The 14,662-nt window shown below is 42.3% G+C and overlaps 1 protein-coding gene and 1 long non-coding RNA gene across 2 annotated transcripts in view; both read left to right on the top strand.

The window, feature by feature from the left end:
* The window catches only part of LOC101882685 (uncharacterized), a 396,146-nt gene that overhangs the window by 32,505 nt on the left and 348,979 nt on the right, over positions 1-14,662 (top strand). The window lies entirely within an intron of this gene.
* Positions 13,388-14,198, top strand: spink2.2 (serine peptidase inhibitor, Kazal type 2, tandem duplicate 2). Its single transcript, NM_001386507.1, has 4 exons — positions 13,388-13,466; positions 13,647-13,681; positions 13,825-13,931; positions 14,015-14,198. The coding sequence occupies exons 1-4, from the start codon at positions 13,427-13,429 to the stop codon at positions 14,058-14,060; spliced, it is 228 nt and encodes a 75-aa protein (NP_001373436.1). The 5' UTR covers positions 13,388-13,426; the 3' UTR covers positions 14,061-14,198.

Raw genomic sequence — 14,662 nt, 5'->3', positions numbered from 1 at the left:
TTAGCAAAACCAAGAAACCTCTGCAGAGCCTTGCGGTAGTCTGGGATTGGCCAATCTACCACAGCCTGAACTTTCTCTGGATCCATGCGCATCCCCTCGACTGACACAATATGTCCCAGGAAAGAGACAGACATGAAATACACATTTCTCTGCCTAGACCTCATTCTCTTGCAGCAACTGAAGCACTCGACTAACATGTTGAATATGTTCTTGGAGAGAATGGGAAAATATCAGTATGTCATTCAGCTAAACATAAATGAACTGGTCTAGCATATCTCTCAACACATCATTCACAAGTGCTTGGAAGACTGCAGGGGCATTGGACAGACCACCTGAAAGGAAGAACACAATATTCCTTGTTCAAGCTCTTGTTCTCTCCAGACTGGACTATTGCAACTCTCTACTAGCCGGGCTCCCAGCTAACTTTATCAAACCTCTTCAGATGCTTCAGAATGCAGCAGCACGAGTGGTGTCACTCCGCTTGCACTGGCTGCCAGTTGCTGCTCGCATCAAATTCAAAGCTCTGATGTTTGCTTACAAAGCGATTTCTGGCTGCGCCCTCTTCTTATCTGCTCTCACTTCTGCAGATTTATAGGCCCTCCAAAACACTTTCCCGAACGCACGCGCTCAATCTGCCCAGTAGCTGGAATGAACTCCCTAACTGCATCAGAACGGCAGAGTCACTCGCTGTCTTCAAAAAGCGACTGAAAACTCAACTATTTAGTCTCCACTTTCCTTACCAATATGCAATTCCCTCTCTGACTCCTCCACTAACTACAAAAAAAAATAAAAAATTACTAATGTTTTGTTTCTTATACTGTCCTTACACACCTGAAACTTGCCTACAGCACTTATTCATTGTTGCTCTTATAGTTGTGTAAATTGCTTCCTTATCCTTATTTGTAAGTCGCTTTGGATAAAAGCGTCTGCTAAATAACTAAATATAAATATAAATGTAAGGTCTTGCCCACTAAGATGAATAAAAACCAACAAGAAAAATCTTACTAAAAAGCACTGAAAAAAAATATTTGAACACACAATTGCTAAGAATAACTATTTTAAAGATACTGCAGAATAAACAGTTTGAGACTGATTCAGCATTCATAAGCAAGAAGTAATGTGCTAATTCCATTGTGCTCGTAGCTGATTAGAAAAACACTGTTCTGAAAATATGTATATACTTTAAACAAATCATTATTTTATGCATGTAATACAAACAACTGCACATCTATATCAAGTGTATTGTCTCAATGCTTAAATGAACATTTTCTTGCAGTAAAGCAAAACGTTGATTCAGTGATGTTCTTTTAATTAGTTGTCTTGAAACAAACACACACTCATAGACAAACACACATGCACACATAGGTAAATCTCCACATTAAACATTAAAAGAGAAACAATCATGATGAAATTCAGTTATACAAAAACAATTGAAAAGTCAGATAACAAATAATGAAATGATACATGGTATAAATAAAATATACAAAAATGTAATGATAAATTTCACAAATTGCTAATAATTTTAAACGAATAAGAAAAAGTATAAACAAAAAAAAAGTTAACTAAATATAAGTTAAATTGGCACAGGGGGTAGGTTCGCCTCACACCAAAAAGGTCACTGGTTCGAGCCTCAGCTGTGTCAGCATGTCTATGTGGAGTTTGCATATACTCCCCGTGTTTGCGTGGGTTTCAAAAGATCAAGTCCAAAAATATGTGGTACAGGTGAATTGGGTGCGCTAAAATTGATCGTAGTGTATGAGTGTGTATGTGAATCAGTGTGTATGGATGTTTCACAGTGATGGGTTGCGGCTGGAAAGGCATCCGCTGCGTAAAACATATGCTAGATAAGTTGGCAGTTTATTCCACTGTGGCGACCCCAGATGGGGAGCTAACAGACACTTAGAATACGTAATATAATACTTTTATATCTGCAGCCGTAGAATTACTAAATAAAATGGTAATAGATGAGAGAGACCACATTCTCTGCTAGCGATGGCAATTTGTTCCTGGATGTATGTGTGTATAGGTTTTCATCATGATTTTGTATTTTGGTTCAGTGTACTGAAGTACATATGGAATCAATTTTAGTGATGGACTGCTGAATTTCCTGTCTGTAAAACTAACTTCTATTTGTAAAATTTATTTATATTAATAAAGACACCTTGACTTTAAAATAGTGATCTTATAGTTCAGTCACAGGATAAGGAAGTGCCTTGCCCATTGTTTTTATCAGTGTTGTCAGTTTATCAGTCATGATGATTATCAAAGTCTGTTTCATAATTTGTTGAATTACATTTACACACTATTATGCAAGTGACAGCAGTAGAAGTTTGGTAATATTTTGCTCAAGAACATGATGACCTTGTGAGTGGAAAATATAGGCAAATATATTTAATCCCTTCTTCTTCAACTGCATTTTTGACCTAAATTGAAAATGGTTATTGCCAGTTATTTGCCTTTTCAATTACAAGTGTCATACGGCATTGATTCAATAAGTTAAATTGTTTTCTGATATCAGGTTATAAAATGACCCTGAAATGGATTTATGTGCTCATTTATTGCCTCTTAAAATAGCCATAGAACCAGAAGCTCCCTGTCATGACACTTAGACAGAAAGGATCTAAATACAAGTATTTAATTAACAGATGAAAAAATGTATCAAAGGATACGACTGGGGCGTTACCCCTTCTAAGGCCATGCGGACCCTTGACTCGATCACCTAGGTGACAGCAGAGATAAAAAGTCTGCGTGGCACAATGTCTTCAGGAGATGATGCATGCTCGGAGTGATAAAAAATTCGAGACAGAGAGCATCAGGTTTAACGTTCTTAGAACCTGGTCAATACGAGATGGAAAACTCGAAAAATAAAGCCCACCACGCCTGCCTAGAGTTTAATCTTTTGCCAGATTGGATGTACTCCAGACTTTTATGATCGGTCCAAACGATAAAGGGAACTCCAAAACCCTCTGGCCATTGATGCACTCTTCCAATGCAAGCTTGACAGCCTGCAGTTCTCGATTACCAATATCATAATTTCGTTCTGCATTGTTTAGACTCTGTGAAAAATACGTGCAGGGATGCATCTTGCCATCCGAGGAAGAGCGCTGGGACAGGATAGCACCGACCCCCACATCTGATGCATCAACCTTCACCACGAACTGCCGTGATGGATCAGGGGCAATAAGAATGGGTGCTGAAACAAAGCAGCTTTTCATACTGTCAAACGCAACTTGCGCTGTATTAAACCACCAGAACAGAGTCTTGATGGAGGTTAAGGCAGTCAGAGGCATGGCAAGCTGGCTGTAGTTGGGAATGAAACGCTGGTAAAAATTTGCAAACCCAAGTAACCTTTGCAGAGCCTTGCGGTAGTCTGGGATTGGCCAATCTACCACAGCCTGAACGTTCTCTGGATCCATGCGCATCCCCTCGACTGACACAATATGTCCCAGAAAAGAAACAGACATGAAATACGCATTTCTCCGCCTAGACATAAAGCTCATTCTCTTGCAGCCTCTGAAGCACTCGCCTAACATGTTGTATATGTTCTTGGAGAGAATGGGAAAATATCAGTATGTCATCCAGCTAAACATAAATTAACTGGTCTAGCATATCTCTCAACTGATCATTCACGAGTGCTTGGAAGACTGCAGGGGCATTGGACAGACCACCTGAACGGAAGAACACAATATTCAAAGTGCACCCTGGGGGTATTAAAAGCAATCTTCCATTCATTGCCTTCTCAAATGCGAATCAAATGGTAAGGGTTATGGAGGTCTAATTTTGTGAAAAAGGACGCCCCCTGCAGAAGTTCGAAGGCAAAAGACATCAGCGGCAAAGCATAAGTATTCTTTACCATGATAGCGTTCCGCCCTCGGTAGTCTATACAAGGACAGAGGGAGCCATCTTTCTTTTTCATGAAAAAACCCCCACCCCTACTGGGGATTAAGAAAGACTGATGATCCTAGCTGCTAGAGCATGGGTGGCCAATCCTGTTCCTGGAAAGCCACCTTCCTGCAGATTTCAGTTGCTACCCATATTAAACACACCTGAACCAATTAATTTGGACCTGAACACCACATGATAATTACAGGCAGGTGTGTTTAATGTTGGTACCAGGGGTGATCAGTCTTATAGGACCAGTGGAATGAGTAATGGAAGGAAGAGAAAAACCATTGAATGCATGAATAGATATAGGTTGGGAGAGAGAAATCACAGTAAGTCTGAGTCTTTGATTTAAAGCAGAGTCAATAAAATTTCCCTTCGCACCAGAGTCAATAAGTGCTTGAGTACTAAAATTCCCAGATGATCACTCCAACTTAATATTCAAAAGAGTAGCCGCAAGAGACGATTTGTTCAAAGATACTCCAACCATCAGTAATCTCTTTTCCACTGACAGGCTCTGGCTTGTATCCTGAATCGCAATGTAATCAGCACCACTGCTGTGCAACACCAGGCCCTCACTGTGGCGTCTGCACTTTTCCTCCAGCGACAGCCTAGAGCGGCCCATCTGCATGCTTTCGGGTTCCGAGAGGGGCGTATCCTTCAGCCCCAAAACTACATTGACAGTCAAAAGAGGTGATCTCCTCAGAGCATGCGTGCATTGCGTGTTTATCTCCCTGAGCTGAAGACGAGAAAATCCACATGAATGGTCAGATCAATGAGTTCGTCCAGTGTCTTAGGAAGATCCAGAGCAAATATTTTATCCTTTATGTGGTCTGCCAGCCAGTGGAGAAAGACGTCCCACTGCACCTGCATGTTCCATTTGCTCTCTGCCGCCAGGGTGTGGAACTTAATGGAGTAGTCAGCGACACTCCGATGCCCCTGCTGCAACTCCGTAAGCACCCGAGCCGCCTCTCTGCCCGCCAAGGCTCGATCAAATACCTTTTTAAGCCCTGTCGAAAGGGTGTCAAACGAACAGCAACATAAGAGTTCCCTCTCAGCAGTTCCCCACTGCGCTAATCTCCCAGTGAGAAGCAGGATGATAAATGCCACTTTCGGTTCCTCCTTGGAAAACGAGGAAGGCTGGAGTAGAATGCTGGAGGTGGAAGACGAGGCTCAGAAAATCTGGCTGTTTGCTCAGGAACCGGTATAAAAGGAGGAATAATGTTAGTTGTAACAGTCTGCTGAAGACCTACAGCATGAAGACATTACAGCCGTGTGGTGATATCAGAGATCTGAGTGACAAGTGCCTGGACAGCGCGATCGATGGTGACCATCTGATCATCATGTCTGTTCATGCGTGTGGTAGCATGTGAAACAGATTCAGCCAGACCGGAGATAATTGCTGGATCCATGTTTGATCAGTCCGTTCAGTCACGACACTTGGATAGAAAGGATCCAAATGCAAGTATTTAATAAACAGATGAAAAAATGTATCAAAGGATACCACTGGACACACGAATGTTCAATACAAAAGATAGCCACAGACCACAACGAAGACATTAAACATACAGCGAAGGATACTGGGGAACAACAGACAGGAACAATGACAAACAAAGGACTGATAACCAGAACATACCACAGGCGGAATATATAGCCAGTCAAATAAGGTTCAGCTGGAGGATGATAAAGTCAGCAGATGACATCAGCTGATTCTATAGCATGCTGTCAACAAAAAAAGGTAAACAAACACACACCCTCACACACAACAACACACATGGCATGACACACAACATACAGGTGGAACACACAGATCCATAAATCGGGCCACTCCCTAACAACCATATTAGGAATGATTGTTAATATTAATGATCTCTGCTTATATACTCTGAAAAAAAGTGGAAAATAATCTTTATTTACTTCAATATAATATTATTTGTCAAAAAATATTTTACATATAAATGTAAAGATAATAATAATAATAATAAATACATGAAATAAAATTGGCATAGTGATTTGTTATAAGACAGAGTAAATGAGCCTAATATCAAAAACTTTTTGGCAAAATTATAATTAAACTTAATAAAAGATACAGACAGAAATGCATTGTGATCTTTTTGAAGCTATAATGTAAATGTAAACCCAACTAGGAATTAATACCAACCACCTGCATGAACAGGTGACATTTAATAAAGTGTTTTTGCTATTCTTTCATTTCAGAAAAATTGCAGTCAGAGCTCAGTGATAAGACACAATGCTTAAAAGTGTGTTAAACACAATACTCAGCAGTCTACATATGTTTGTTATAAATATATCTGGCAAATTTCACAATCAATAAACACAAGGTACATTTAAACAACTTTACACCTCTTTGGGATGGCTAAATAAGTGTATAATCTGTATATTCTGCATTCTGACAAGCTTTAAATTGATGGTTGGTCGTTGTTGCTTAGTAAAAAATGCTGTACTGCCTTTTACATTGGCCCTATTAACACATCGCATTCAGATATTTTTTTCATTGATCTGATCTCAACTGGACAGCGCTAAGTACAGGTGCAAACTAGGCAGGCACATCACACATTGAGATAAACCTATGCAGTGCATATGCCCTTTTTAGTCTTGGATAGAAAGTGCCCTTCCAAAATTATCTGAAGTGCCCTAGCGATATCGCCCAACCATCCCAAACTGCCCCCAAGCACCACCACCCCCCACCCAAGTGTCTTGAGTCGATCTGAAAATAAATGATGAGTGTGTTAGGATTAGATTAAATGATAACTCATCACTCAACATTTGTTTAATCCCTGATTTCAGGGGTCGCCGCAGCAGATTGACCTACCAATTATTGTGGCATATGTTTTATGTGCATAGCAGATGACCTTCAAGCCCCCAGTGCTGGCGAACACCCCCTCTAATTCAGACACACATTCATTCAATATGACCAATTTATTTTACCCATTTCATTTGCACCACATATCCTACTATAGCCTATATGATATAACTGTAATACAGAACAGGCCTAGGCCTAATAGGAGTTGATTGGAAATAAAACAGCCTGATTCAGTTATCTATAATTTCATTGGTAATATAGCTTTCCAATTATGTATACTCAATTTCCAAACATTGCCCCTTATGACTTGTTTTGTAGTCCAGGGTTACATTTGAATTTTGAATTAAACTGTTGAGTATTAGTTTTTAATTTTACTGTAAATTGGAAGTTACAAATGAGAAATAAGACAGGTCTCTAAAATGTTGGTACAAGGCTGCATATAACTTAAATACAATATAACTGCACTATAACTGCATTTTTTTTACATAGGCAGGGATATCGTTTCCCTGGATTTCTCCACGTGTCTGCATGAGTTTTTCAGGGTGCTCCGATTTCCCACCACAGTCCAATGGTTTGTTAGTTAATGGAAAAATGTCAAGACGAGTGTTTTAATAGAGAAATAAAGAATCAAAATTAAGTGAGTTTTTCCCTAAAACAAGCAAACTACTCTGCCAGTGTGGATGATAAATTAATCTTATCTTTGAAATAAAAGTATTTTACTTTAATTTAGCTTGATAAACGCTCTTAATATGACTTAATATTTATGATTTTTTTTTACTTATCTAGAAAATGCTTCTTGTTCTAAAGATTTTTATACATTTTCACTAAAAACAAGACAAAAACTTTTAACAAAAGCAGTAACAAAAGTAACAAAAGCTTTTTGCAGTGCACATGATATATTGGTGCAGATTTAATAGGAAGTACCACTTAGGCAATGGTCTCTTACGACACACTATCATGAGCTGAGCCCCGCTAGGATGAAATGGCAAAAAGTTTTTGTTTCCACATGATTTTTATCAGAAAGATTTCATAAATTTCACGTTGCACAGATCTTTTATCTGCAGAAACACATTTCTTCCTCCTCATACTGCATTGGAAATATGAATGTCTAAACAATGTGAACCACTTTAAGTAGCTTTTCAGGGTTTTGCTAAAACAATGGTTTTACATATGCAAGTCCTAATTATGAACAGCTGTGAAGTGATGCAGCACATTAGGTTACATGATAATGGTAACATTCAAGATTTAAATTTAGTATCTGTCATTTCAGAAATGCAATTAATCCCTAATACATTTTCAGTTCTAGGCACACACATTTGACTTTTACTAGTCATTTTTTGTAAAAGTTAGAATACTGTAGAATAAACAATTAATAAGAGGCACACTTAGAAGCACATTTAAAATATAGAAGAAAAAAAACAGAATAAAAAGTAATAAATATACGTGTTGAATTTATGAACATTTACATAAACTCTGTCACGTTCAACAAAAATAAGAGTCAAAATAGGATCCAAATGCAAGTGAAAATAAGGTTTATTTGACCAAGTCAAAATAAACAAACAGGGAAGTGACAGGCTAGGAGGACGACGAACACAGGGCAGGAACAGACAGGAAAAACAGGGTCCAGAAATATCTCCTCAGGGGCCTGAGCACAGATAACACACATGAGAACAGATGTAACGAACTGACAATGAGACATAGAAACGTCGCCCTGATATAGGGCTAATAATGAGCCTCAGCTGGTGAGTAATCAGCCCCGCTGATAGTCGTCATGTCACGTGAGCATAACAAATACACATGGACAACCAAAACAAAACAAACCCACGTGATCAAACATACACTCCGGAAAAGCGCACAAACCTGCAACCGTGACATTACCCCTCTCCTAAGAGCACCTCCTGGTGCTCCCAGAAGAGCTTACCTGGCGATTGTAATCATCAATAAGAGAGTGATCCAGTATGTCCTTTGCAGGAACCCAACTCCTCTCCTCCGCACCATAACCTTCCCAGTCCACCAAGTACTGAAATCCTCGCCCCCTCCGTCTCGAGTCCAGAATACGCTTAACCGAATAAACGGTCTCCCCATCTAGGAGACGCGGCGGGGGGGGAACCGGTGTGGGCGGGTTAATTGCCGTATGAAAAACGGGCTTTAATTTGGAAACATGAAACACGGGATGTATTCTCCTGTACGCTGGAGGAAGTTTAAGGCGGACTGCCACCGGACTAATGATCTTGATGACAGTGAATGGGCCAATGAATTTAGGTGCAAGTTTATTACATACGGAACGCAATGGAATATTCTTAGTAGAAAGCCACACTTTTTGACCGACGACGTAAACGGGAGGCTTCGACCGGTGGCGATCGGCTTTAGCCTTAGTGCGCGCACCCACTTGGAGGAGGGTCTGTCTGGCCCTGCTCCAAGTGCGTCGACACCTCTGGACAAAGGCGTGGGCGGAGGGGACCGCGATTTCGGATTCCAGACTGGGAAAAGCTGGTGGCTGGTAACCTAGACTACACTGAAACGGAGAGAGGCCCGTAGCCGACACTGGTAATGAATTGTGTGCGTACTCCACCCATGGGAGCTGCTGACTCCAAGAGGAGGGATTTTGGGAAACCAAACAACGTAACATGCGCTCGAGATCTTGATTGGCCCTCTCTGTTTGTCCGTTACTCTGAGGATGAAAACCAGAAGAAAGACTTACAGTCGCTCCCAATAAATGACAAAATTCTCTCCAAAATTTAGAGACAAACTGGGGCCCCCTGTCAGAAACCACGTCCGTCGGGAGGCCATGAATGCGAAAGACGTGATTAATGACAGCATCCGCTGTCTCTCTGGCTGAGGGTAATTTGGGCAGAGGAATGAAATGAGTAGCCTTCGAGAACCGGTCCACTACGGTCAAAACAGCCGTATTGCCACTGGATGGCGGGAGACCAGTGACAAAATCTAGCGAAATGTGCGACCAGGGTCTCGAAGGCACTGACAGCGGCTGAAGGAGTCCAGCAGGGGGGCGATTAGAAGTCTTAGAAACAGCACAAACAGAACAGGCCAAAACAAACTCGCGTATGTCCCGTGCCATAGCTGGCCACCAAAATCGCTGTTTAACCAAAAATAAAGTACGACTCACCCCCGGATGACAAGCCACTTTGGAGGAATGTCCCCACCGAATGACGTCAGACCGAATCTCCTCCGGCACAAACAAACGACTGGGTGGGCATCCGGCCGGGGGCGTTACCCCATCCAGGGCTGTGCGGACCCTGCTCTCGATCTCCCATGTCACCGCAGAAATACAAATGCTCTGGGGAACGATGGGCTCAGGAGACGGATTGCGCTCGGAAGAATCAAAAAGACGGGATAACGCGTCGGGTTTGGTGTTTTTGGAACCCGGCCGATAAGAAATGGTAAAGTCAAAACGTCCGAAGAATAATGCCCACCGAGCCTGCCTGGAGTTAAGTCGTTTGGCAGACCTGATGTATTCAAGGTTCTTATGATCGGTCCAAACGATAAAGGGAACCCCCGAACCCTCCAACCAGTGACGCCATTCCTCCAATGCGAGTTTGACAGCCAACAACTCCCGATTACCAATGTCGTAATTACGTTCTGCGGGAGATAATCGATGTGAGAAAAACGCGCACGGATGAATTCTGTCATCCGAGGCGGCGCGCTGGGACAGGATAGCGCCCACCCCCACCTCTGACGCGTCAACCTCCACCACAAACTGCCGGGCTGGATCAGGTGTCACCAGAATGGGGGCTGAAACAAAACAGCCTTTCAGTTTAGTGAATGCAGCCTGTGCTACACTCGACCACCTGAAGGGAGTCTTGGCGGAGGTTAAGGACGTCAGAGGGGCGGCGAGCTGGCTGAAATTGCGAATAAATCGCCGGTAAAAATTAGCGAAGCCCAGAAATCTCTGCAGGGCCTTACGAGACTCCGGAATTGGCCAATTTACCACAGCCTGAACCTTCTCTGGATCCATGCGCACCCCCTCGACTGACACAATGTGTCCTAAAAAGGGAACAGACTGTGCATGGAACACGCATTTCTCCGCCTTGACAAAAAGCCCATTCTCTAGCAGCCGCTGAAGCACTCGCCTGACGTGCTGCACATGTTCCTGGAGAGAACGAGAAAAAATCAGAATGTCATCCAGGTAGACATAAATAAACTGATCTATCATGTCTCGCAACACGTCATTTACGAGTGCTTGGAAGACCGCAGGAGCATTAGAAAGCCCGAATGGAAGAACGCAATATTCAAAATGCCCCCTGGGGGTCAAAAACGCAGTCTTCCACTCATGACCCTGCTTCATGCGAACCAAATGATAAGCGTTACGGAGATCTAATTTCGTGAAAAACGAAGCCCCCTGCAGACGCTCGAACGCTGAAGACATCAACGGCAAAGGATACGTGTTCTTCACCGTGATGCTGTTCAGCCCTCGATAGTCTATGCAGGGTCTAAGAGAGCCATCCTTCTTTTTCACGAAAAAGAACCCCGCCCCCGCCGGTGAAGAAGAGGGCCGTATGATCTTGGCCGCTAGAGAATCAGAAATATATTTCTCCATGGCCTCCCTCTCAGGAATAGAAAGAGAGTATAACTTGCCTTTAGGCGGAGACGTACCTGGCAATAAGTCTATTGCACAGTCATAGGGACGATGAGGAGGTAGAGAAGCAGCTTGAGACTTACTGAACACTCTCTTCAGGTCGAGGTACTCACTGGGCACGTTTGACAGGTCCATGCGCTCCTCCTGAAACACAGAACAAGAGACAGCAGAACGAGCAGACGAAAGACAAGACTCATGACATTTCTCACTCCACGAGAATACAGAATTAAGGCCCCAATTAATGTGGGGTTTATGCAGAATCAACCAAGGATGACCTAAAACCACTGGTGAGTTGGAACAGTCTGTTAAAAAAAATGAAATGTGTTCAACATGATTTCCAGACGTAATCAGTTTTATGGGTTTGGTGGAGTGGGTGATAGTGGGAAGGGAAAGTCCACTGAGTGCGCGTACTGCAATGGGTTGTGATAGTGCTATAACCGGAAGTTTGAAACTGAAAGCGAAACTAGAGTCAATGAAGTTTCCTTCCGCCCCGGAATCGACGAGCGCCTGTGTGTTATGAGTTCCGGAACCCCATGATAAAGAGACGGGCAGTAAAGTAGCAGACGTAGAGGATTTGTCCATATTAATTTCACCCATCAGTAACCTCTTGCCTACTGATGGGTGTTGTCTTTTACGGGACAGGAAACCACCCGATGCCCCGCCCCACCACAGTAGAGGCAGAGTCCCTCCGATCTCCGTCGGCGCTTCTCCTGCACGGACAAGCAGGATCTACCCACCTGCATGGGTTCCGGGTCAACCACTTCCGGTTTCGCAGTCAGGACCGGAAAGTCAGGGACGAGCTCCGAAAACCCGCCTTGCTGCAGGCGACTCTCTCGACGGCGCAGTCTAGTGTCAACCCGGATAGCTAAGTCAACTAGCCCGTCAAGAGTTTTAGGAAGATCTAACGAATAGATCTCATCCTGAAGCCGGTCAGATAATCCGTGCAAAAACATGTCCCATTGCGCCTCCGCGTTCCAGCCGCATTCAGCGGCTAAGGTCCGGAACTCTATAGAGTACTCCGCCACGCTGCGATTTCCCTGGCGGAGTTCAGCAAGAACTCGGGCAGCCTCTCTCCCGGAGGCGGCTCGATCGAAGACCTTCTTTAACTCTGTGGAGAACAGGTCGAAGGTAGCACAGCATGGTAACTTTTGTTCCCATGCTGTAGTTCCCCATTGGGCCGCCTTGCCTGAAAGAAGCGTGATGACAAACGCTACCTTGGATCTTTTGGTGGCAAACAATGATGGTTGCAGCGTAATATAAAGGGAACACTTGGACAAAAAGGATCGACACAAGAGGGGCTCCCCAGAGTAGCAGGTCGGGGGTGGAAGGCGTGGTTCAACAGAGCGACCAACAACCGCAGACGCTGGCGGGGTCACCTCCGGAGTCGATGCCGAGTCAGCCCGTGCAGCTCCAGCGATCAACCGCTGGACTTGGGAGGAAAGCAGCGACACTTGGCCGACCAGAGCCTGGATCGCCTGTGACGAAGTGACCAAAGCCTCATCCTGACGGTCTATCCTGGCGTTGCTGTGCGAGACGAACTCGGAGATTTGGGATGCACTCGCTGGATCCATAATAAGGTCAGTTCGTTCTGTCACGTTCAACAAAAATAAGAGTCAAAATAGGATCCAAATGCAAGTGAAAATAAGGTTTATTTGACCAAGTCAAAATAAACAAACAGGGAAGTGACAGGCTAGGAGGACGACGAACACAGGGCAGGAACAGACAGGAAAAACAGGGTCCAGAAATATCTCCTCAGGGGCCTGAGCACAGATAACACACATGAGAACAGATGTAACGAACTGACAATGAGACATAGAAACGTCGCCCTGATATAGGGCTAATAATGAGCCTCAGCTGGTGAGTAATCAGCCCCGCTGATAGTCGTCATGTCACGTGAGCATAACAAATACACATGGACAACCAAAACAAAACAAACCCACGTGATCAAACATACACTCCGGAAAAGCGCACAAACCTGCAACCGTGACAAACTCCTATTAGAACATATTTTCACAAGAATATTTCACAACACCGGTCAGTGGGTGGGAAATAAAGTGCAATAAAAGGAGGCCATCGCATGTGAAAGTGTTAAATTACATTGTCTACTCGTCACTGTAAACAAAAAAATGATGCTGGCGCAGATTGTGCTTGTACTTTGTTTGGCTGGTGAGTTTAAACTAATTTTGACAATCAAGGAACATCAAAGGGAGCATCAAAGTTTGATGTTTCCAGCATGTTTTGTGGGAATAATAATGATGTTAGTCATTACTTGAAAGTATAAACTACAATAGTTGTGTAGGAATACACTTAAATAGTTGTTTTTCACTTCTGTGTTGTTGTGAACAGCCATGGCAAGTGCAGCTGATGATTGTCCTACAGTGGTATGTTGAGCAATATGCTCTCTTTCTTTCTTTTTTGCCTTTCACTAACTATAATGTATTTATTTGCATATGTTATTACACATTATTTTAAATGTATATTAACTTTCATACATTTAATGTTTTTTGTATGTTTTTATTTAAAGCCAAATTGCGCTCAATACGCAGTCATGTGCCCCCGGAACTATGAGCCGGTGTGTGGTACCGATGGAAAAACATACCCAAATGAGTGCGTGCTGTGTATGGGAATTTTGTAAGTAGCCCTAAATCAAGTTTGTTATGTTTAGTCTTTATACTTGTTTAAATGTTCCTTTTAAACTAACCATCTTTTTGCAGAGAGAAAAGGGACATCATATTAATTTCCAAATTGGGCAAATGCTAAGCCAGATCCACTCGTTTTATTCTGGATGGGACATGAAGGCTGGAACCACATGTTGATCTTCAATGGTTTTAGTCACAAACTAAAAAAAATGTTCCTTTTTAAAGTATTGTGATCTTTAAATAAAGTATTGATATACAAGTGAGTGTTTTGTTATTTAAACTTTGGTAGAGCGTTTGAAAAAATACTATTAAAACAAAAGTCAATTTCCAACTTTGGAATGATAGAAAAGTGAGAAAGGTTTTTGACATAAAGTAATATTAGACAACTGAAAATAAATAATAATAATCTTTGTCTATTTGGGTTTAAAACAAATGTTGTTAAAAGCACACCTTGTTCAAGACATGTATCTGAAAAGCTCTTTTGATTGACTATATTACAATTTTGTTGTGTTTTCTTTATTATAAAAAATTGTTCCATGTGTCATTTGGTGTTAGCACGCTAAAAACAAAAGTATATTTTCAAATCAAGGTTCAAACTAGCGAGCCAGGCAATTGTGGCAAAAGTGAAGCAAAAACTTTTTTGAACAAAATTTCCAAAATAAACAGTCTGCACTCTTCAGCTCTGTTTAAAATTTGTTTTTAAAATTGGATTATTAACAGTCA

Source organism: Danio rerio, chromosome 14 (genome assembly GCF_049306965.1).
Source record: "Danio rerio strain Tuebingen ecotype United States chromosome 14, GRCz12tu, whole genome shotgun sequence".
Classification (NCBI taxonomy): domain Eukaryota; kingdom Metazoa; phylum Chordata; class Actinopteri; order Cypriniformes; family Danionidae; genus Danio; species Danio rerio.
Note: the sequence above shows the minus strand (reverse complement) of the source record. Positions and strands in the feature narration are given on the sequence as shown.

Coding starts and splice junctions, on each gene's coding strand:
- spink2.2 (NM_001386507.1), top strand. CDS start 13,427: ATGATGCTGGCGCAGATTGTGCTTGTACTTTGTTTGGCTG. Junction 13,467..13,646: donor GCTTGTACTTTGTTTGGCTG/GTGAGTTTAAAC, acceptor TGTTGTGAACAG/CCATGGCAAGTGCAGCTGAT. Junction 13,932..14,014: donor GTGCTGTGTATGGGAATTTT/GTAAGTAGCCCT, acceptor ATCTTTTTGCAG/AGAGAAAAGGGACATCATAT.